Source organism: Mirounga leonina, unplaced genomic scaffold (assembly GCF_011800145.1).
Source record: "Mirounga leonina isolate KUSES-001 unplaced genomic scaffold, KU_Mleo_1.0 Mir_94, whole genome shotgun sequence".
NCBI classification, from domain to species: domain Eukaryota; kingdom Metazoa; phylum Chordata; class Mammalia; order Carnivora; family Phocidae; genus Mirounga; species Mirounga leonina.
This window is the reverse complement of record NW_023270855.1, coordinates 54855871-54878077: the sequence shown is the minus strand read 5'-3', so window position 1 is coordinate 54878077 and position 22207 is coordinate 54855871. Positions and strand designations below refer to the sequence as shown.

The window sequence follows — 22207 nt, the reverse complement described above, 5'->3', positions numbered from 1 at the left end:
CTCTTGATTTCAGCCCATGTTATGATCTTGTGGGTGGTCGTGGGATGGAGCTCCGCGTCAGGCTCAGCGCAGAGTCGGCTTGAGATTCTCTCCCTCCCCTCCACTCCTGCACATTTGCACACTCTTTCTCTAAATAGATAAAAAATCTTTTTTTAAAGTTTAGTTATTTTATTTTATTTTATTTTTAAAGATTTTATTTATTTATTTGAGACCGAGAGCATGAGAGGGAGGAGGGTCAGAGGGAGAAACAGACTCCCTGCTGAGCAGGGAGCCCCATGCGGGACTCGATCCCGGGACTCCAGGATCATGACCTGAGCCGAAGGCAGTCGCTTACCCAACTGAGCCACCCAGGCGCCCAAGTTTAGTTATTTTAAAAAGGTAAAAAAATAAAATGTCCTCCTTTGCTTTAAAATTATAAAAAGTATTCTACGTTCTACGTTGTAGAGTAATATTTATGGTTTTGTTTTTTTTAACTTGGATGTTGAGTTCATTTGGAATTTACTTTTGCATATGGTGTGAGGTAGGTAGGGATCAAAGTATGGACCATTTCTGACTGATTCTTTGTGCCTTTCCCTGGTCACACTCCCCTAAGCCCCCTAACACCCATCCCCCCCCCCAAAAAGTTTGTTATTACTTTATGATGGATTAGTTTTGCCTGTTATAGAACTTCATGTAAAATGAAACCATTCAATACAAACTCTTTTGTGTCTGGTTCTTTGCTTGGCATAATTTGTTCTATTCCTGAGCTTTACAGTACCTTTTGATATTTGGTACGGCAAGTATGTACATTCTACTGAATTATTTTCGACAACCTTTTACATATTAGCAAGAGTTTAATGAAAATAAGGTTCATTCTTCTGACCTGTTTGAAGAAACTGAAAATGCTTTGAAATCATACTGATTATTTTAATCACAATCCTAGAGTGTATGTCAGGCAATCTCAGCACTTCTCCAGAGTAGTTTCATACCAGTCATCTCTTAAGCAGAATCTTTTGAATTATCAGAACAGTAAACGTAACTGGAAAAGCGAAGTTTATGTTTGCTTTTTAGCTCTTTTCTGATCTTTGCTGCTGGGCTGTTTGTCTGTTTTGACACAGGTTAATATTAGGGCAAAGATGCAAGAATCAGAAAAAATTTTCATGTGTCCTTCATCCAGCCTCCTCAGATGTTATCATTTTACTAAATTTCTTTACCCTCCCCCCACCTCCTTATGTATGTATGTATGTTTTTTTTTTTCATTTCTGAACTATTTCAGAACGAATGGCTGGCATGGGCCCCTTTGCCCCCCATACTGCGGTATTGCCTGACAGCAAGGGTATTACAGAGACCTAGTTGTCAAAATCAAGACATTAACATGGATACAGTTGCCAAAGCTGACATCTTCTTTAGATACTAGGTTCTTTATAGCTCAAAAGTTAAAATAATCCAGGGTCATGCATTGCATTCAGTTGTCATGTCTCTCTGGTTTCCTTTTATCTGGGGCAGTTTCTAAGACTTGTTGTGTTCCTGTATTGCCATTTTTGAAGCGTACAGACCATTTGTTTTGAAGGCTTTGAAGGTTTTTTGAATTGGGATTTATTTACTTGTTCATTTTTTCTCTCTCTCTCATTAGATTCAAATTATATACTTTTGTCAGCAGTACCAGAAACTTCACTCATCCTCCATATTCTCTTCCTCCGCTTATCCTCTGGAGGCACATGCTGTCCATTTGAGTAACTTAAAGTGCTGTTGGTCAGGTTTCTCCACTGGAAAGTTACTATCTTACCCTTTGTAATTGTATCTGTGGGGAAGATACCTTGAGACTTCTGTAAATATCTTATTCATCCTCAGCTAGTTTTAGCACCCACTGATTCTTATCCACTGGTGATTTTCTTTTTCTTTTCAGATTTTATTTATGTATTTGAGAGAGAGAGAGAGACCACATGAGAGGGGGGAGGGTCAGAGGGAGAAGCGGCTCCCTGCCAAGCAGGGAGCCCGATGCGGGACTCGATCCTGGGACTCCAGGATCATGACCTGAGCCGAAGGCAGTCACTTAACCAACTGAGCCACCCAGGTGCCCCTCCACTGGTGATTTTCTAAATTTATCATCCTGTCTACGTTTATTAGTTGGTTTTCTGCCATAAGGGATGGCTTGCCCTTCTTCCTTATTTATCAGTGAGAAACTTAGAGATTTTTACTTTGTAAGTTATAAACCTTTGTGATGATTATTTTGATGTTCAGATTGTTCCAGTGAGAGCCCTTCAAGCTGACTTGTGTGTCTTTTTGACATACCCATATCACTCTTTGAGCACTTTGTTACTTTCTGGCAGAATAGAGTATTCCAGTCTCTTGTACTTTCCTGCTGAACCCTGGGAATCAGCCATTTCTTCTAGGCACCCTTGTTCTTTTTTGTGGAGAATGGTACCTTGTAGGCCAGTGCTGGGTTTGTAAGGTCTGTTGGACTGACTATGCCTCATGAAATTAAATGCTGATGAAGCAATCAAATTAGCCAGTGACAGCTTCAGAAATGTGAAAAAAGTAAAGCCCTGGCTAATAAGAGCAGTGCACCAACTAAATTTGCTAGCTAGTTAAAATTGTTTATTAATTGATTCTCTTGGATTTTGCAGGTGGCAGTGATACTTGTGAGTCAAAGAGTTAAGCAAGATGGATATAAAAAAATCTATGTTTAGTGTTCTTAAGTGGCAAAATAAAAGTAAAAGGAAATATTTAAGACCTGTGACATAACTAATTTTGAGAAAGTTTTCGTAGATGTGATGATCTCATATTAGAAAGTTGTCGATTAGCCCCAAGCTGATCTAAAAAGAAAGTGTATAAGAATAACCAAAATTGGGGCCCCTGGGTGGCTCAGTTGTTAAGCATCTGCCTTCGGCTCAGGTCATGATCCCAGAGTCCTGGGATCGAGCCCCGCATTGGGCTCCCCACATCAGGCTCCCTGCTTGGTGGGAAGCCTGCTTCTCCCTCCCCCGCTCCCACTGCTTGTGTTCCCTCTCTCGCTGTGTCTCTCTCTGTCAAATAAATAAAATCTTAAAAAAAAAAAAAAAAGAATAAATAGTAAAAACAATTTTAAATATTCTAAATATTAAAAAGAATTTTAATAGTAGGACATCAAACAGTGGAAAGTTTGAAGATTTGTTCCTCTTAAAGGTGGCATTGGGGTTGCCTGGCTGGCTCAGTTGTTAGAGTGAGTAACTCTTCATCTCAGGGTTGTGAGTGCAAGCTCCATGTTGGGTGTGGAACCTATTTAAAAAATATATATTTTTAAAAATTTTATTTATTTATTTGATGCCAAGACCCTGGGATCATGACCTGAGCCGAAGGCAGACGCTTAACAACTGAGCCACCCAGGCGCCCCTAAAATTTTTTTTTTTAAGGTGGCTCTAAGGATTTTTCAGTAGATGATGCTGGAACAGTTGGCTGTCTATCTGATGGTGGGGAAAGGTCTGTTCTTCCTCCTTCCATGGCAAATAGAAATTCTGGCTAGGATAGCACTTTCATAGTCACCGTGGTGAGGGAGACCTGAAATGACACTAAAAGCAAGACAAAAAGGCAAACTCAGCTGCATAAAAGGTTTAATCCTCTCAGCAAAAGACATAAATAATTCAGATGCAACAGGCTTAGAAAAAAGTATTATAGAATATGAATATTTAGAAACCGTTAAGTATTCTTACATCTCAGTAAAGAAAACATGCAGTCCGGTTGGCAAGTAGAGACTATGAATAAGCAGTTCACAGATAAAATAAAAACAAACATGACCTGTATACAAAAAAAGGTTATCTTGCTAGTAATTGAAGGAAAGCATATAAAAATAGAATTATCATTTTTGTCTCTTATGTTTATAAAAATTTATACTGTTCCTAATATCCCATATTAGCAAGGATGTGAGGAAATGGGCAGTTGTTGGATATGGTAAATTAATAAAGCCTCTTTGCACTGGGGTCACTAAACTAAGCAACGTTCGCAGTAGGAAGTAAAAGATGGGGATGGATTAATATGTAGTGCAAGAAAATATTTATGAGCATGAATCTTTTATTAGTGAAGTAAAATTGACAGTGAAATGAGTGTGACTCTTTGAGTGGATAATTACATAAGTGTATTTGTATAATCAAATACGTTTTAAAAGTAACGACCTGCCCACATGCATTAGGCCACTCGGGGTGCTGTGTTGGAATCCGAGCAGAAGTCCGAGGAGGCAGTCTAACCGGTGCGTTTGGAGATGATCCCTGAGGCAGAAGTACAGCCAGGAAGAGGAGCTGGCTAGAGACAGGGTAGGGATGCCAGAGCAGGGCAAGTAGAGCCTTAGAGTTTGGAGGCTGGGAACGAAGAGGACCTTCCTCTGGAGAAAGGATTTGAGCGGCACCTTTTCCCTTGGTACTAAAGACCGCATTCTGGTTTATTCTAGATAGCTGTATTTTTCATTCAAATCAATTCTGCATTGGCTTAAGCGCATTTTTTTCCTTTTTAGAAAGTAGGGTGCCTTGAGGCACCTGGGTGGCTCAGTCGTTACGCGTCTGCCTTCAGCTCAGGTCATGATCCCAGAGTCGTGGGATCGAGCCCCACATCGGGCTCCCTGCTCCACGGGAGGCCTGCTTCTCCCTCTCCCACTCCCCCTGCTTGTGTTCCCTCTCTCGCTGTCTCTCTCTCTCTCTGTCAAATAAATAAATAAGATCTTTAAAAAAAAAAAGAAAGAAAAAGAAAGTTGGGTGCCTTTTCCCAAATAGTGCTTCTTGATAAGCTTCCCAGCCAGGGTTATGTTTTCTATATATACCGAAAATTAATTTTTTTTTATAGGGGTTGTTTTTGGTTTTCTTTAAAGATTTTATTTATTTGACAGAGATAGTGAAAGAGGGAGCACAAGCACGGGGGAGCTGGAGAGGGAGAAGCAGACTCCCTGCTGAGCTAGGAGCCTGATGCAGGGCTCCATCCCAGGACCCTGGGCTTATGACCTGAGCTGAAGGCAGACGCTTAACCATCTGAGCCACCCAGGCGCCCCAAGACTAAATGATTTTAAGACCATGAATTCCATTGACGTTTCTGGTCCTTTCTTACTTGAGAGCATTTCCCCCTCCCCCAAGAGGTTTAGGCTGCCGTGTATCTGTGCTACTGCTCTGGAGCAAAGGTGGTTGTGAAAGTGGAAAACTGATTTTGCTTGTTGGAAACCTGCTGCCTCTCTTGTGAAAGGGAGAGAGAAAGAAAGGGTTGCAAGTTTGTGGTGACCTACTTAGGTTTTTCCTAGTAACTGGGATAGAACTGGATAAAACCAATGTATATATTCTAGAATGATACTAGCTTTATCAAATATAAATCTGTGGAAATGCTGCTGGTGCAACTTCCTGGTATATTTACATAGAGACCATTGAGGTGAGTTCAGACATTTTTTAAAGCTCAAGGCATATTTTGTCTTAGATATTACAAAATGGCAGTGGTGTTCCCAGCCAGCCACTAAGGCTATTTGCACATAATGTATTGAATTCTACTATTAGTGTCATGATCTATGTTTTTAAATAATATATTCCTGAAAAACCTTTCAGATTTCCTGAAAGATATTTCTGAATGAAATTAGAATATGGAAATATCAGGGGTTCCTGGGTGGCTTAGTCGGTTGGGCGTCTGCCTTCAGCTCAGGTCATGATCCCAGGGTCCTGGGATCAAGCCCCGCATCGGGCTCCCTGCTCCGTGGGAAGCCGGCTTCTCCCTCTCCCACTCCCCCTGCTTGTGTTCCTGCTCTCGCTGTCTCTCTGTCAAATAAATAAATAAATATAATCTTTAAAAAAAAAAAACCAAACTCAGTTATGGTATAAATGATTAGGTTTGGGTTTTTTGTCTTCCTTCTCCCGCCTTTTTTTGCCCTGAATATTACACATTTCATATACTTACAAGTTTAATCCTAAAATATAAGCAAGTTAATGTCTATTTCTCTTATATTTCTTGAAAAAACACTTAATGGCCTTAAGAAATCCATCTTCAGGTTGGGAAGAAGGTCTTGAGGGAAGTGAGGTTTTTTTTTGTTTTGTGACTAAGTCACAAAAGAAGTTGAGCATTGCCTTTGTGATAAGGAGCTATAGCTCCAAAGCATGTAACCTTACTGGGTACTACACTGCTTTTGAGACATGGTCTCGTATTTCATACGTGGGATTTTATTCTTCACAATGAAAAGAGTCAATCAGTTTAATTTTAGCGGGCCTGTTCTTAGATCAAAATTTTCACTTTTCCCCTACATTTTTCATGATTATCGTGGCTAGTGATTTCCATTTTCTCTTCAGCCGTGGCATTTCTATTATCCTTTACATATTTCTATTTTTTTTTAAATTCATCCTTATAATTAATACAAAAAATAAAGGCAAATCTCCACATAAAATGCTATTTAGATGAATGTGCCAATGTGCCTGCCCACTGTGAACTGTTGTCTTCAGAACAGATTGTGAATGTTCTAAAATTAATCTCTCCGTAAGAAATACTAAAAGGTTGAGTGAAGGAAGTTAAGGGGAAATTATTTCCTCATTTTTCAAAGCAACGGAGTCAAATCTGTCTAAAAACTGTAATGTGAGCCAGAAAATGAGTCCAGCCTCCTGAACAAAAATACTCAACCTAAGGATAAATTCAGGTTAAAAAGGTATTCCTTTTTGCCTAGAACATTGGCAAGGGTAAGAAATAAAGCTGGTTTTAACAGATTCAGAAAGATTGGCACTTGTATTCATTGTTGATGGAACTGTATGAATTGGAACAACCTTCCTCTGGGGCATCTTGATGATATGTGGGTTCTTTGTTTTTAATAAAAGTCTTAAAAATATACACACCCTTTGTCTTAGGAATGCCATTTCTAGAAATATGCTCTAAAATGGTAATTGCCTATGTACAAAAAGAACTGCCAGGATGTTCATCTTTATAAGCATTTTCTTGAATTTCCACGCATACGTATTAATTAGATCAATGATGGTATCTATATAATGCTGTTAAAGAATATGGAAATAAGTTCATAACATAGTAAGTGACAAGATCACAGAATGATGGTACAGTGTCATTTTATACAGTAAATACAGTGCATGTATATACATAGCAGAATAGAGGAGGATGTCTGTATGTCATTATAACATGGGGGCTATAACTAGGTGGTAAAATTACGAATGGTTTTTCTTACTGCTTATTTATAGTTTGTTGTGTCAGTTTCTATGGGAAAATATGCCCCATGTTTGTTTGTTGGTTTTTTTTTTTAATAAGTTTTATTTATTTGACAGAGACAAAGCGGGAACACAAGGAGGGGGAGGGGCAGAGGGAGAAGCAGGCTCCCCGCTGAGCCAGGAGCCCGATGTGGGGCTCGATCCCAGGACCCTGGGATCATGACCTGAGCCGAAGGCAGACGCTTAATCACTGAGCCACCCAGGCGCCCCTATGCCGCATGTTTCTTAACTAAAAAACAGCACACTGTATGAAATACTGTCTTCCCCACAGCCAAAGCTACTTGACGCAATGGCCAGGCATTAAAACAGGTCTGATCTGCCTTCACCTTACTAAGTACTCATTTCCAGCTCCTTATACTTGCACAGCCACTTGATGAGAACAGAACCTCTTCTGCTTGAGGGGGACGGGGGCGCGGGCTGCTCTGTCCCGAAAGGCCTTTACCCTTCCAGGATTACCATTTCTAAATTGGGAAGTGCTACAGGTGTTGGTGTCTGCTTCTGTGATGCTTAGGGCCTGTAAAAGTTACTGCTTCTGGAAGATACAGATCATTGATCTGGTGCTGTAAACTATTCTCTCTTCAGGGCGTAAACCAGAAGAAGAGGGTGTGGAAGACAATGGGCTGGAGGAAAACTCTGGGGATGGACAGGTATGTGCAGCCTTGTCAGTGAATCAACTTGGTGAATGACCTACGGCAGTCATGTGATGGTTGTGTTTTGTTTTGTCACAGGAGGATGTTGAAACTAGTTTGGAGAACTTGCAAGACATTGACATGATGGATATCAGTGTATTGGATGAAGCAGAAATCGATAATGGAAGTGTTGCAGACTGTGTAGAAGACGATGATGCAGATAACCTCCCAGAGTCCCTGTCCGATAGTAGAGAGCTAGTCGAGGGAGAAATGAAAGAGCTTCCTGAGCAGCTTCAAGAACATGCTGTAGGTAACTCGGCAGTGTCTCTCTCTAGGATGCACCGTGAATGTATCCGTTCCTCAAATGTCCTGAGAGATGATAAGGTTTATATTTGGAATTGAGCTCTTTTACTGCTAGTTCAGTGGGATGGTGCTTAATCTGTTCACGTGTAAAATCCAGACAATCTGAAAACACTTTGTTGAGAAGTGTCTCGGTGAGATCCAGGAGTATGTGCTGTTTGCATAATGCATCATTAAACATTTCAGGGACGCTCTCAGAGACCTTCCTATTACAGGAGCTTGGTCTGTGGTGGTATGGTTCGCATGCCTTGAAAATAGCAAAATAGAGGTTGAAAGTTGACCTTTTCCTGATAGCTGATCCGTGCCTTCCTCCTAGTCAGCGTTTCATAAAATAAGCTTTGACACGGTCTTCAGAGCTTTAGTTTTTTTCATTTTAGAAACAAATCTAATTATACTACAATTATAATGGGTACTATTTATTGAATTCAGTTTGCCAGGCATTCGGCAGATGTCCTTCAATACTTTAACAAGAACAGGGCATATGTAGATGATATTTTGCCGATTTTCCACTTGAGGAAATCCGGGAGTAAAGAGGTAAAGAAGTCTCTCCAGGCAGCCCACAGCTCCGAAGAGAATAAGAATTAAGACCAGGCTAAGTCCAGAGTCTGCTTTAACTCCTACATTGTGTTGACTTGGTGCAGATAATTTGTTGGATTATTTCTGTGAGGATGAGTGTTTGTCGGGTAGACCGAAAAGGCAGTGAAAATGAGCAGCTGTTAGGCATCTCAGTAGCAATCCTTACATGTTGGTTCCTGGGAGGTACCTTGATTTCTTAGTGGCTCTCAGATCTCTTGCAGTGAGTATATCGAGTCGCCCCAAGGGAAAGAAGCCCTGTTTTCTGCTAGTGGATCCGCTCTTGCCATTCGTTAGAATATTTTTGCATTTCCTCTTAGAACTGATTCTGAGTATCCTGAGAGGTAGTAGTTTGTCATCTTTGAGTGGGGAGTTTGATTTTGAGAATTGACTGTCATTTTGATACAAATAGGGTGTGTAATTTTATTTTTCGGTGTAAGTCTCATTTGCTGGCTTCGTAGAAAGTACCCAAAACACTAGAGCAGTGACACAAAGTACATACCCTTCCTTATTAGCTGCTCTTTCTGAAGGCTGTTTTTCCCCCCTGACTAGAAAATAATACCTTCAGTCATAAAAGTCTGGAAACATCCTACATGTTTGCCAGTGATGGTTAATTAAAATTGGTGAAAGTAGGGTAAGTTAAGAATTGAAGGCCGTTCACTAGAGGTCTCACAATTTGCTGAGTGACCTTGGGCAAATTACTTAACCTCTCTGGACCTCACTTGTAAAAATAATAGGTTTTGGGAGGATTGAATAGATGAACATTTATTAGTAGCTTAGATCTAAAGTCATCAAACGGGCCAACAGCTGTTGGAACATAGCCATACCTGTTTGTGGCAGTCGTCCGTGACATCTGATTTCTCAAACAATAGAGTAGTCATGACAGAGACCATCTGGCCTGCAAAGTCTCAAATATTTACTGTCTGGCCCTTGGTAGGAAGAGTTTGCTGACCCTGGTTTGGAACTGTGCCTGGCATATAGCAACACCATGGGGCTGTTGTTGTTACTGTAAAATTGTAGTAGTATTTCTAGTAACACAATTGTTACTGTTACATAACCACGTAAATGAGATAAGTAGGTTCATAAGAACTAAAGCAGTTGTCACAAGGGAGGCGGAAATAGGGCAGGGGACAGAAAGTGCTGCCGCTCAGCGCACAGAGAAAGGAGGGGTGGTCTTGCCCGCATGTGTGCAGCGCTCTTTGTGAGCATGTACTGACTGTCCGCAGACGGTTGCATCAGGGGAGGGAAGGGGTGGCGCAAGGGTGGTTTCCTAGTCGGGTAAACGTAGTATAGCCACGCATGTTGTTGCTAAAGTACTTGAAAATTACCCCCCCTCCCTAAAATATAACCACCTTGGGGCTTCACAGCAAGCAGTTTAAACTATTTTGGTTCTCACAACAGTAATATTATGAACCTCCCTTATGTGTGTGGGGAATCCCCACCTTATTGGGGAGAGCTCACCTTTTGGAATAGAAGGTCAACATACCAGTCATTTTTCCCCAACAGAGGGGCCTCCGTGGGCCACCTGCCTTGGCAGTCCTGTGTTCCTGTCCCCACACTCCAGTTTGGAAATTGATGAGGCTAAGAGGCCGGTGCTCAGACATGCCATCTCGGTCTTGGCCAGAATCACCTTGGGGCAGCGGGCTCAGTAGCAGTAGCGTTCGGGCTTGGAGAAGTGGTGGTGGCCCCAGAAATCCCAAGAATCCATTCTGCAGTCTGTTTCTGGACCTTGTTCACAGAAGAGCAGCCCCCAAACCTAGTGTTCCAACTGACTTGGGAGAGTCTGTGTACTCTTTAGTTTTAATCTCTTTTCTGCTTAACTTAAACTTTGTTTTTCTTTCTTCGCTTGGCTTATATCTTAAAACCCTCAGTGCTACCATAGTGGGTCTCCCAGTCTGTTTGCAAGTACTATATACATTTATAACATTTTTTTAAATCGAGGTGAAGTCAAGCTATAATGCTGTTTGGATTCCTGCATCATGTTTGGAATTTTGTCATAAGTGATTTTCATGGTTATTACTTTTCATTTTACAGATGTACTGTCATGTTACCTAATACTGACATTGTAAACTGTATTTTTGTTTATTTTACAGATCGAAGACAAAGAAACCCTAAATAATTTAGATACTTCATCATCTGACTTCACTATATTACAGGTAAATTATATGTCTCAGTAATTTTAGAATCAAAGGTTAGACTACCATTTCTGGAGACCACTTCAGATGTTGTATGGCCTTCCCAAGTAAAAGTCATTACAAGGTTTGTTTGACCTATTGGCATTTTCAGAGGGCTTCGTTTTCCACTTTCCCCAAATACAACATGCTTACTACAAAGGACTCATCGTCGTGGCTTCCCCTACCAGCACTGTGGCTTATCTATAGCTGAGAGGAGGGCCTGTCTGGGGACGTTCTTGTTGATTTTGACTGCTGGGGGAAGAACTGCCTGTCTGATCTGTTCTGGGTGGCATTCTCTGCAGAAAGACTAAGGGGAGATGGTGGCGGGGGTTGGGGGAGCACTCTCTACCTAGGAGATATTATTGGGGTCCAGGTGAGGACTCAGGAGGGTGGGGCGGCGAGAACACAGACATCACAGCTGGGAAAGGTGGCATCTTGGGGGGTCTGGTTCTGCCTTTGGGAATTTTTCTCATAGAAAATGCACAGATTTCCTTTGATGACTTTATCATCTTGACTGTATCATCTGTGTAAATATTAAATCTTAGATGAGAACAAATGAGATGTGGACTAACTTTCAGGTAGGATTTACATAAATGTGGGTCTTGAGTTACCTTTTAATTTTTCTGCCAGCCTGCCTAGATATATAAACCATTGGAATAAACTTAGCTGGATAGCTATCTGATTTTCGTTGGATTGGAAAGTTTTGCAAGGAAATGAAAATACAGTCAGTTTTTGCCAGTGTTTATTTTTGTTTTGGGGGGTTTTTTTTGTTGTCATATTTCATTCACCTGTATGCTTAATTAGAAATCCTCTTTCAGATGCAATCTCCATTTGCTTCAGCCAGGCAAGGGCAAGGTTAGTTATTGGCAAGTCAGAAACCCAGCTTCAAGGAGTGTACAAACCTCAAGAAAGCATGGTGGAACCCAGCCTACCTTTAGGGCTGATGTCTCTCTCCAGCTGCAAAGTGACACCATCCATTCCTGGCTCCGAAAGGAAAGGAGGAGCTGGGTGTCATTTTCTCAAGTCTTTCTAGGTCCAAGACTCCTGTGTTAAAGTGGGAAATACGTAAACCCTTCCAGAGACAAACAGGGATAGATTTGTTTCTCTCTGGAGAAAGTTAAAGGAGAGAATTCTGCCTAGAATGATCTTTGGCTTTAGTAGTGGGGTTAAATCTCAGAGTGGGGTACGTTGCATGAAAACAAAATACATAGAATGAAGGTGTGAGGAAAGTGAACAGTTTCCTGGGGCTTTTCAGAATGGCAGGCCAGCTCCCAATGAAGGTGTGGACCTCCCGCCCCCATGTCCCAGGCGTGTGTTCGTGCCTGTGGTATGTCGGGCGTGCGTGCAGAGATGAATGTCGCCATCCTCACAGGGCCTTTCCTCCCTGTGTGAAGTACACACCAGCCATGTTGGGAAGAGACCTGGGCTGACCTGGACTCCTGCTCACACAGCCATTGTGCAGAATGTGGCTCTGCTTTGTATCCTTAAGGCAGTTTGTCAGCCATTCTGTGCCAGTCTCCCAGAGCAAGGATGATACTAAGAGTACCAACCTGTTAGGGCTGTCTGATGATTAACGTGTGTGTGTAAAGGGCTTAAATACGTGCCTGGAACCTAGTCAGCGCTCATCAGTATTGGCTGGAATTCCAGGATGAAGTGCCTCATGCAGAAGGTCTGTAGGCACTGAGGACCCCATAGTGAGGGAAAGGCTCTTCCTTAGTGGGGCAGCCTCTGAAGCCATTAGGAGAAACCTTTCTAGGAGGAGATGGCCCCTGAGCTAAGTGCTGGGGGATGTGTGGGACTCAGCTGGGGGTGAGGAGGGGTATAGATGGACCTGTCAGGAGAGAGTTGGTGTGAGGGGCCATTGCCAAAGGCCATAGGCCACGGAGGAACCGTGTGCTCACCATGGTGGCAGATGGATAGGGAAGGGATGGTAAAACCGGATGCCGTTGGAGGCGAGGAACAGCAGTGGTCTGGATTGCTAGGGCTTCCTGGGAAGGGTTTGGGGATGTTTAGGGATTAGAGGTGGCACAGTGGAAACGCCGGTGGGAGAGATAAGGGAGGAGTAGTGTGTAATCCTGGAAAGAGCGCTCAGGTGACCAGGTGCAGGCATGGTAGGACCATGAGAACTGAGAGCAGGGGTCAAACCACCTGTGCCTTTATTCCCTCACTCTCTGAAAATTTCAGCAGTTCATCTACAGTAAGTGAAAAAAAAAGATAAATGTCAGGCATTCTGTTACACACTACATGTGGACAAAAACACTGCCCTCTTGGCTTTTTTAAGAGTTCGGTCTAGGGGGACAGACGGGCATGTGATGCAGTCATTGCCATGGAAAGTGATAATGTTGCCAGGCGCTGGAGACATGAGGCAGCACAAACAGGAGCAAACGCCAGATCCCAGGCCCCTTGAGAGCAGCCCAGGCGGAGGGGGTGGGCTGGGGTTTGGGGCAGAGGCAAGCGAGGTGCGGTGTCGTGTGTGGGCTCTGTCCTGAATGTGAGTAGGTTCTCCGCCTGTTGTGTTTGTGAGTTTCTTAGTCTGTGTTTTAGAAATTCCCTTTTTAGTTACAGCTTTTGGTGTAAAGAAGCTGTAGGTTTCATTCATCTGGCACAGTCTTATTTATGTTTTTTGTTGCAGGAAATTGAAGAGCCATCCTTGGAGCCAGGTACTGTTAAACGAAAAACTTACCAGCGGGGGTTTGGAACCATTCTAGCTTTCCACCTTCTCTAATTTAAATTCTTTAATTTTAAAAAGTTGCCTTACTGTAGTATACATTGTTCTAAAGGTTTACGATCCAGAACATACCAGGATCATAGAGATTGGAAACCCAGCCATATCACCAGATCTGTGAAAGTGGCTCACTTCTCATGTTACAGAACGTTTGATGAGATGAAACGATCTCATGCCTTTTTAAACGTAAACGGCACTTAAACGAACGTAGAAAGAGTTTGCATGATGCCTCTCACGAGCTAATACCCGTGCTCCCCACAAAACAGATCTTGTGATATTGGGCAGTGTCTTAACTTTGTGGTTTTTAATTCAGGCAGTGCAGGTAGCTGTAGGGAGATGCATTTTAACACATTGAGACATAACTGGATTCCAGAAGAGGAAAGAGTTTCTTCATGAGAATTCCAAACAAATGCTATTCACTTTCTGGACTGCAAATATCTCAGAGCACCGATGGAAGAGATTCTGGTTTTCATGTTGGACTGTTCTGTTAAAAGAAATTCAAAGAAATTTGGAAATTGAGCTATTCAGTGAATGGTGATACATTCAGTTAAGCACCTTGGACTTTGGAAGCTAAATTCGGAAGAGTCCTGTGTAAACGACGACAGAATGAAGACTGTCAAGAATCAGCCAGAAGGTTTTGGGGGTTAAATCTCTGGGATGCTTTTCTCTTCCATGTAGCGTAGCGGCTTCCTGTAGCAGTCGGTTGGAGCGCAGGTAGTGTAAACCGGTGTAACTTTGTGTACCCGCGGGTTTTCCAATCTCTGTGTAGCTAGCAGTTCTCTTCGTGTTAGTGTGGCAGCCGTGCCAGTTCCGCATTTGTGATTGCTTTATTTCCCTGGTAATTAAACCTTGTGCCATTCTATTCCTGTTAAATCCGTAGAAAATGAGAAAATACTCGACATTTTGGGGGAAACTTGTAAATCTGAGCCAGTAAAAGAAGAAGGTTCCGAGCTGGAGCAGCCCTTTGCACAGGATACAAGTAGCGTGGGGCCAGACAGAAAGCTTGCGGAGGAAGAGGACCTTTTTGGCAGCGCCCATCCGGAGGAGGGTGATTTAGATTTGGCCAGCGAGTCAACAGCACAAGCTCAGTCGAGCAGGGCAGACACCCTGTTAGCGGTAGTGAAAAGGGAGCCCGTGGAGCAGCCAGGCGATGGCGCGCGGACGGACTGTGAGCCTGTAGGGCTAGAGAAGCCAGTTGAGCAGAGTAGTAAAGCCTCAGAGCACACGGAAGCCTCTAGCGAGGAGGCCGCGGAAGCGCCCCCGGAAGCCTCAAGCCCAGGCCCCAGAGATAGCAAAGAAGACGTGAAGAAGTTTGCTTTTGAAGCTTGTAATGAAGTCCCTCCGGCTCCTAAAGAGTCCTCAGCCAGTGAGGGCGCTGATCAGAAAATGAGGTTTGTTTTTTCTCAGTTTTAGACCAGACGCTATCTCCTTTTCATTGGTCATTTAATGACACACATAAGCTGTTTTTTCTGCAATTGGCCAGCCAGACTGATGCAATTGTAGTTTACTTCTAAGCAATGTTTTATTTCTCTTTGTTTATTTTAAACTGATTACATAATCTTTTTTCTTTTCTCAACCTATCATGGTTGTTTTCTTTAAATCTTCCTAATTATCTTTAGCCCAGCAGAATTAATTAACTCCTATGGGTCTGAAATCTTATGGTTAGGTCAGATTTCCAATACAAGTTTGTCGGGGTATCATTTTTTCAGAACTAAATTTCGGGTAGGTATGCAACCTCAGCACGTGTTTTATAATTTTGAGTTTGTTTCGTCTCTGCTTTTTCCTTCTGGAGTGACATTATCTTTTGTCTCTAGTTCTGTCGAAGATGACTCGGATACAAAAAGGCTTTCCAAAGAGGAAAAGGGTAGGTCACTGGGGCGACACTGGTCTCTTGGAGCATGTTTGGCCTTGGCAGCAGTGGGGTTTCTGGTTCTAGTTCATTGCGTACTGCGTTTCTTAACCAGATTTGCCTCAGCCTTTCATGAAGCCTTTCTCCACTCCTCTGCTATTTACTCTGCAGGTTCTGGGTTATAGGGAGCAAGCCAGGTCCTCAGAGTTAAGGTATCGATCTGAAGCAGACTCCTGCTTTGGCTAGAGCACTTTGACACTTTGAGCTCATTAATCCTGACTGACCCTTCGATTTGCTGATTCCTTAGCCTCAGTGACACTTGTAAATGGAAAAATTTTTTCTGATTTCAGATATCTTGGGGTTACCTGGTACTTCAGATTTATCAACACCGTATCTGTTACTAAAATCGCTAATGGAGAAGACATTTTGTCGGTTCAGATTCCTTCTTAGCAGCCTAGAATACAAACAAGGGATAGGTGGGAAGGTATTTGCGACAAGAAAGAGAAGGCTCTGAATTGGGTTCATCCTGATAGCAGCTGTTTTATGTTCAGAAGCCACCCCACTGGGCTGCCTAATGCCATTCGGTGACTTTCTGAGGGAGCAAACTTCCCATGGTCCTAATAGCCCCTGACTCACTATATCGCAAGTGGCATTGCTCGCAGCCCTGGGGAGCCTAGTGTGCCATTTGCAAGGGTTTTGCGAGGACGGGGGCAGGCCCTCCTGCCTAAGCTGGCTTGGGTTGTGCTGGCAACTGGAGAGCGTCTGGTTTGGAATGACTTCCGTCTTTAAGATTCAGGATCCTGTGAGTATGGTGTTTCTGACCAGGCTTTTCTTTTGAAATAGGTCGTAGCAGTTGTGGTAGAAATTTCTGGGTTAGTGGACTTTCTTCTACCACCAGAGCTACAGATTTGAAGAATCTTTTCAGCAAATACGGGAAGGTAAGACCAGGGGTTTTCTGGAGAAGAGAATGTTTTGAAGCCAGTGTAGTACGGCCTTTACATGCAGATGATTGTCGCCTCTTGGTGACTGCTCTGAACAACACCTTGCCATTCTTTAAGCTCGCGTTTGCTTATGGCTTGTGAAGGATCTGTCTGTCCACAGTTAGAGGTGAGAGAGGTGGAAGCTCCCAGAGCCCACATCAACTTAGTATTTTTTCTTCCTTTTCCCCGGCCCAAAAGCCACCACTTGAATTTTAGAGGATTTCCTGAATCCATTTCTAATGGTTTTGAGCCTTAAACTCCAGCTCAGGGAGGGTTTTGGGGGTCGTAGAAGAGGGCAGGGTGGGGAGAGTGCAGAACTCGAGTGAGGCTGTGGAGAGGGGTTGTGAGCAGGGCCCGTGGAGTCAGATTGGTCTGGGTAGCTAGAGGCCACAGCTCTGCTGCTCGTTTGCGTGGCCGGGAGCATGTCACTTCCCCCATGAACCTCGTTTCTACACTTGGGGGCCCTGAAAGTTGCTGCCTCCCTGAGATGGTGTGTGTAGCTGTAGCAGAGCTGTTGGTGCCTCCGCCCCATGACTCTCAGCTCACCTGCTCTCACCCACAGCTGGGGCAGCTCTGGCCACTTGTCCTCTGCAGCACTTGCCTGTCCTCCCTCCCGGCTCAGCCCGTGAACTGTGGCAGTGATGGATAGATGCGCCCGCCTCCCCCCGCCCCCAAGGCCTGCTGCAGTTCCCTGTGTGTTTCCGAGCACCTGTGTTGGGTCTCTTCCCTACTCTTCTTCACCATCCCGGGCTCCTTGTCTCAGAGGTAGCTTTTGGGGCAAGCCAAAGGCTCGGACCTTTGTAGTAAGGGTTCGACCAGTCACAACAGAAAACCAATAGTATTTACCTTGGTTATCGATGTCCGAGAACTAACGAGTGAAATTAAATATGACGTGGTTGTAGAAAGAACTAGCGATTCCCTGAGGCTCAGTAATACAAGGTCGGCCCCTTTGATGATTCCACTGTGGCCCTCAGAGCAGATGGGTGCTCTCAGCAGGGACATGTCACCTTGGAGCCTCCAGTGTCTTGGGTGCATTGCAAGCTTCAGGTGTTTTGAGTCGGGGAGCCAGCCCATTTGGAAACTCCCTTGGGTCTGAGTCTCTGTGTGGCGTAATGAGGATGAATGCTGGCTTATGGGGTACCTCCCCTGAGCCCGGGTGCCTAACTTCAGCTTGCGAGGTCACCTGGAAAATTAAGTAGTATGTAAAGATGTGCCTGTAGCACCAGAAACCTCTCATTGAATTTTGTTACTGCTCCGAGTAAGTGTCGTCTCTCAGGCTCCATCTGCAGATACGTCTTCTTGCTTTACTGCCCACATGGCTAACGGAATGCCGGCAGCGGCCTGCTTTGTATTTCACTTCCTCGATGCTCCTCTGTACTGCCGTCTTGGTCCCCAGGAGGAGCAGCCGGAAGTGGGGCAGAGCCTCAGAGGAGTCGCAGTGAGGCAGTAGCATTATCCTCCTTAGTTGTCAGGTGCCACTTGTCGGACAGCGGGTAACAGGGCCTCCCCCACAGTCCTCACCCTAGGGAGGGCGCCAGGACTCATGGATCCGAGGAAAGCAGCGTGAACTGTGATGCCCTGCTCATTTCATCTGGGGTTGGGGCAGTAGTGGGGCTCCTGTCTGAGCCATATTTGTGTGCTTTCCTTTGAGGTGGTGGGTGCCAAGGTGGTGACAAATGCCCGGAGTCCTGGAGCTCGCTGCTATGGCTTTGTTACAATGTCCACAGCAGAAGAGGCCACAAAATGCATTAACCACCTGCACAAAACAGAGCTCCATGGGAAGATGATCTCAGTGGAAAAAGTAAGTGGCTGTTTTCTTCCAGGGATGTGACCCTTTTAGGAAATAAGGTAATACTTGCATTTCATTCTCTTTTTTAGGCGAAAAATGAGCCTACTGGGAAGAAAACCTCTGAAAAGAGAGAGGGTGAGGGGAAAAAGGAGAAGTCCAGCACCAGTGACAGGTACTGCTCTTCTGTGAGGGAGCTGTGGCCAAGATGGTCCTTTTCTGTAGTTCCCGTTCTGCATGTTTTCCATACAGCTGGGGGAGACTGCAAGGCCCCTCAATCCCTTCTTTTCTTTACGTTTGGTGGAAGGGTTTCACCTCCAGTAGCTGAGATTCGTTCCTGCAGTCACTCTTCCGGGGGTGCTTGGGGAGAGCAGGTGGGACTCCCTGTTGTTCATCGTCCTGTCCATGCCAACCCAGGCAGCCTCCTGGTCCCGTGGTGCTCAGGGCAAGAGTCAGGTCGTGGCTGCTTGCTCTAAATAGGGGATCTAACACGCTTGTGTGTCCTGGGACGTTATTTCTAGGTCTGCGAACCTTAAGAGGGAAGATAAAGCTGATAGAAAAGAGGACGTTAAGAAAGGTGAAGACGGAAGCGGAGAAAAGAGTAAAGATCAAGACGATCAGAAAGCTGGCCCCTCAGAGCGATCTCGAACTACAAAGTCAGGTACTGTCACCGGAGATGCCACTTTGTGTTTGTTCTTCTCCTGGTTGGTGGGCTTCATGGTTTACTGGAGTCAGTCAGCAACACAAGTTAGGTTTCTTTTCCATAGAGTTGAGTACTTTTTTCTAATTTGGGTGTTTCCTGTTTCTTCTGTTACACAACTCCTTTCTTCCTGTAGGAAGTCGAGGAACAGAGCGGACTGTGGTGATGGATAAATCTAAAGGTGTGCCTGTTATTAGTGTCAAAACATCAGGATCCAAAGAGAGAGTGAGTATTCATTTTTTTTTTTAAGATTTTATTTATTTGCGAGAGAGAATGAGATAGAGAGAGCATGAGAGGGGGGAGGGTCAGAGGGAGAAGCAGACCCCCCGCCGAGCAGGGAGCCCGACGCGGGACTCGATCCCGGGACTCCAGGATCATGACCTGAGCCGAAGGCAGTCGCTTAACCGACTGAGCCACCCAGGGACCCGAGTATTAATTCTCTCTTTTTCTCATTTCACATTTCTTTCATTTACATTTCTATATAGTTTAGGGAATTCTTGAGCTTAATTTAAGAAAGATGGTATATCTTTTCAAACCGTAGACGTCTTGACATTCTAAAAAATAGTTTTAAAAGTTTTCATTAATAATTCTGATGAGGAAATTTTTTTTTTTTTAAGATTTTATTTATTTATTTGACAGATAACGAGAACAGGAACACACGCGGGGAGAGTGGGAGACGGAGAAGCAGGCTTCCCGCTGAGCAGGGAGCCCGATGGGGGCTCGATCCCAGGACCCTGGGATCATGACCTAAGCCTAAGGCAGATGCCTAATCATCTGAGCCACCCAGGCGCCCCTGTTTTTTGTTTTTTTGTTTTTTAATTTCCTAAAGCTGATTTTAAAATTCAGATGTGGTGGAGAAGGTTCCATAATAGCTCAAGGGTTAGAGCAGTGGTCTTAAAAATTCAAATATGGGACTGGTTGGCTTTTTTTTTCTGAATCAGCCTGTGTATGGCTATTTTATTGCCTCCCCTGAAAGTTTCAGCAGCTTTCCATTGTGCATTCCTAAACTCTTGTGCAACTCAGCCAGCCTTTCCTGCCTTTCTAAATCCGGTCTCCACTTTGGCTCAGTCCCACGCTCTTGCTCCTTGCGGATGCTCCAGAGAACAGAGAAGTCACAGAGGACCCATCTTAGGTTCTTACCACTTCACTCTGCCTGCTATTAGGGTCTTGGGCAGCTGTTGATATCCATAAGTGCAATTTTTGACAGTTTTGCAACTTGGGTAGATATGGGTCCAGGGTCCCCAAGGCCACCCACATTCAGTGATTCACTCTAAGGACCACTGGGCTTAGCCTCTGGTGGGCACTCCCAGCTAAGATTGGCTCCAGTGGTACCGTAAGGACCACAGCCAGATGGTGGGGAAAAGACACAGGCAGCATGTGCAGGAGACCCGTGCGGGCTCCCTTGTGCTCTCTCCTGCCTGTGAGCTCACGCAGCCCTGAAAATGTACCAGCACGTGGGCACTGTTCCTGCCCAGGGAAGCCCATCAGCCTGTTAGAGCCTCAGCACCCCAGGGTTTTATCAGGGACTGGTTACATAGGCGTTCTGCCAGGTACAAACTTCCTGACTTCCACAAGGAAAGCAGGTGGTCAGCACAAAACACATTTGCGTGGTCTAGGCACTAGGTTCCCAGGCTCCAGCCTAAGGCCTGCCATGTTACCCTGTGCTGCAAGGTGACAAACCATTGAAGCTCCTGCAAGCTTCCATTGTGGAAAGTTTCAGTCTGCTTGTGTTTGTGCAAATGATCTCTGTTAATGTTATAATACATGTGATCTCTTTTACATTTATTTTACATAAAATAATTGGAAAATGGCCACAATTGAAGTACGAGCTCCAGGGCTAAGGATGGGAAGGTCTCATAAAAGTAATGTGACCACACAAATCAGGAATCATCCGATATACCAGAAGTAGCCATGGTTGGGCACTCACCGCCTGTTTAATTAGGAAGGGAAAGAACAAGAAGAGTAAGGAATCTATTTTGGATGCAGAAGACAAAGTATTAAAAAATTGGTTATGATCATTGAAAAGTTAAAAAGTTTAGTGGGAGAAGTGCTTCCATTTTGACCCTATTGAAAGTACTCAGTGGATAGTTTAGCATGGTGATGAGGCTTTTTTAATTATAAGGAAAACATGACATTTCTTAAGAGGGGAACACCTTGTTACCTGGTTGTTCCATTAAACATTAGTGTTTATTTCCAACTTTCGTATTGGATGTTTGGACCTGGACCCACCTGATTCTTCTGTTGTCATTTCTGCTTTAACTTCTGGATGTTTCTTGGTGAACCAGGTTTCTAAGAGCCAGGATCGCAAATCGGCCAGCAGAGAGAAGCGGTCCGTTGTGTCCTTTGATAAAGTCAAAGAGCCTCGGAAGTCGAGAGACTCTGAGTCCCGTAGGTGAGTCTGTGTCCAGGTGTGTTACTGGTTTGCTTGTATCTCTGGACTGGTTATAATCGTGTCCTAGGGGGATAGTTCCAAAGTCCCCTGTCTGTGGAATATTGCTTTAAACCTCTTGGCTCCTTATTTTTTTTTTTTTTTTAAGATTTTATTTATTTATTTGAGAGAGAGGATGAGAGGAGAGAGAGAGCACATGAGAGGGGGGAGAGTCAGAGGGAGAAGCAGACTCCCTGCCGAGCAGGGAGCCCGATGCGGGACTCGATCCCGGGACTCCAGGATCATGACCTGAGCCGAAGGCAGTCGCTTAACCAACTGAGCCACCCAGGCGCCCTAAACCTCTTGGCTCCTTTGGCTTTCGTCCTGTGGTTTTTTCCCCATGATCTTCTCATGCAGATAGGCCCGTCTCTTTTTGAAGATCATGGAAGGGAACGGCAGGGAGTTGGAATGGCTTCTTGGCGCAGTAGTGCTCATTAACCTACCAAATGTGCCCCAGAAGCTGCGGAAAGGGAAAACGAGAAACAGTGGAACGTATGCAGGGAGAGAGTCATGACAGTTAATTTTTCCTATCAAGAAACCATTCTTTTTTATTTTTAAAGATTTATTTATTTTAGGGGGTGGGTGGGGAGCAGAGGGAATATCAAACAGACTCCCCGCTGAGTGCAGAGCCCGCCATGGGGCTCGATCTCGTGACCCAGAGATCATGACCTGAGCTGAAACCAAGACTCGGACGCTCCACTGACTGAGCCCCCCAGGCGCCCCTCAACTTAGGAATTTAAAAAAAATCATTAGTAATATTGGCAGAGTGAGAATGAGTAGAGGGGGTAAGCTTCCTGCTTCCAAGGGCAAGGCAGAAGGCACTTTTGT

General features: G+C 44.3%; 1 protein-coding gene across 3 annotated transcripts in view; it reads left to right on the top strand.

The window, feature by feature from the left end:
• The window catches only part of SAFB (scaffold attachment factor B), a 36619-nt gene that overhangs the window by 6982 nt on the left and 7430 nt on the right, over positions 1–22207 (top strand). For all 3 annotated transcript variants that reach the window (XM_034997331.1, XM_034997330.1, XM_034997332.1), the window contains exons 3-14: positions 7758–7822; positions 7904–8110; positions 10831–10893; positions 13544–13571; positions 14517–15027; positions 15451–15500; positions 16329–16423; positions 18117–18266; positions 18344–18426; positions 18773–18912; positions 19088–19176; positions 21237–21343. In XM_034997331.1, coding sequence (XP_034853222.1) covers positions 7758–7822; positions 7904–8110; positions 10831–10893; positions 13544–13571; positions 14517–15027; positions 15451–15500; positions 16329–16423; positions 18117–18266; positions 18344–18426; positions 18773–18912; positions 19088–19176; positions 21237–21343 — 1588 coding nt within the window. The remainder of the gene's footprint in view (positions 1–7757; positions 7823–7903; positions 8111–10830; positions 10894–13543; positions 13572–14516; positions 15028–15450; positions 15501–16328; positions 16424–18116; positions 18267–18343; positions 18427–18772; positions 18913–19087; positions 19177–21236; positions 21344–22207) is intronic.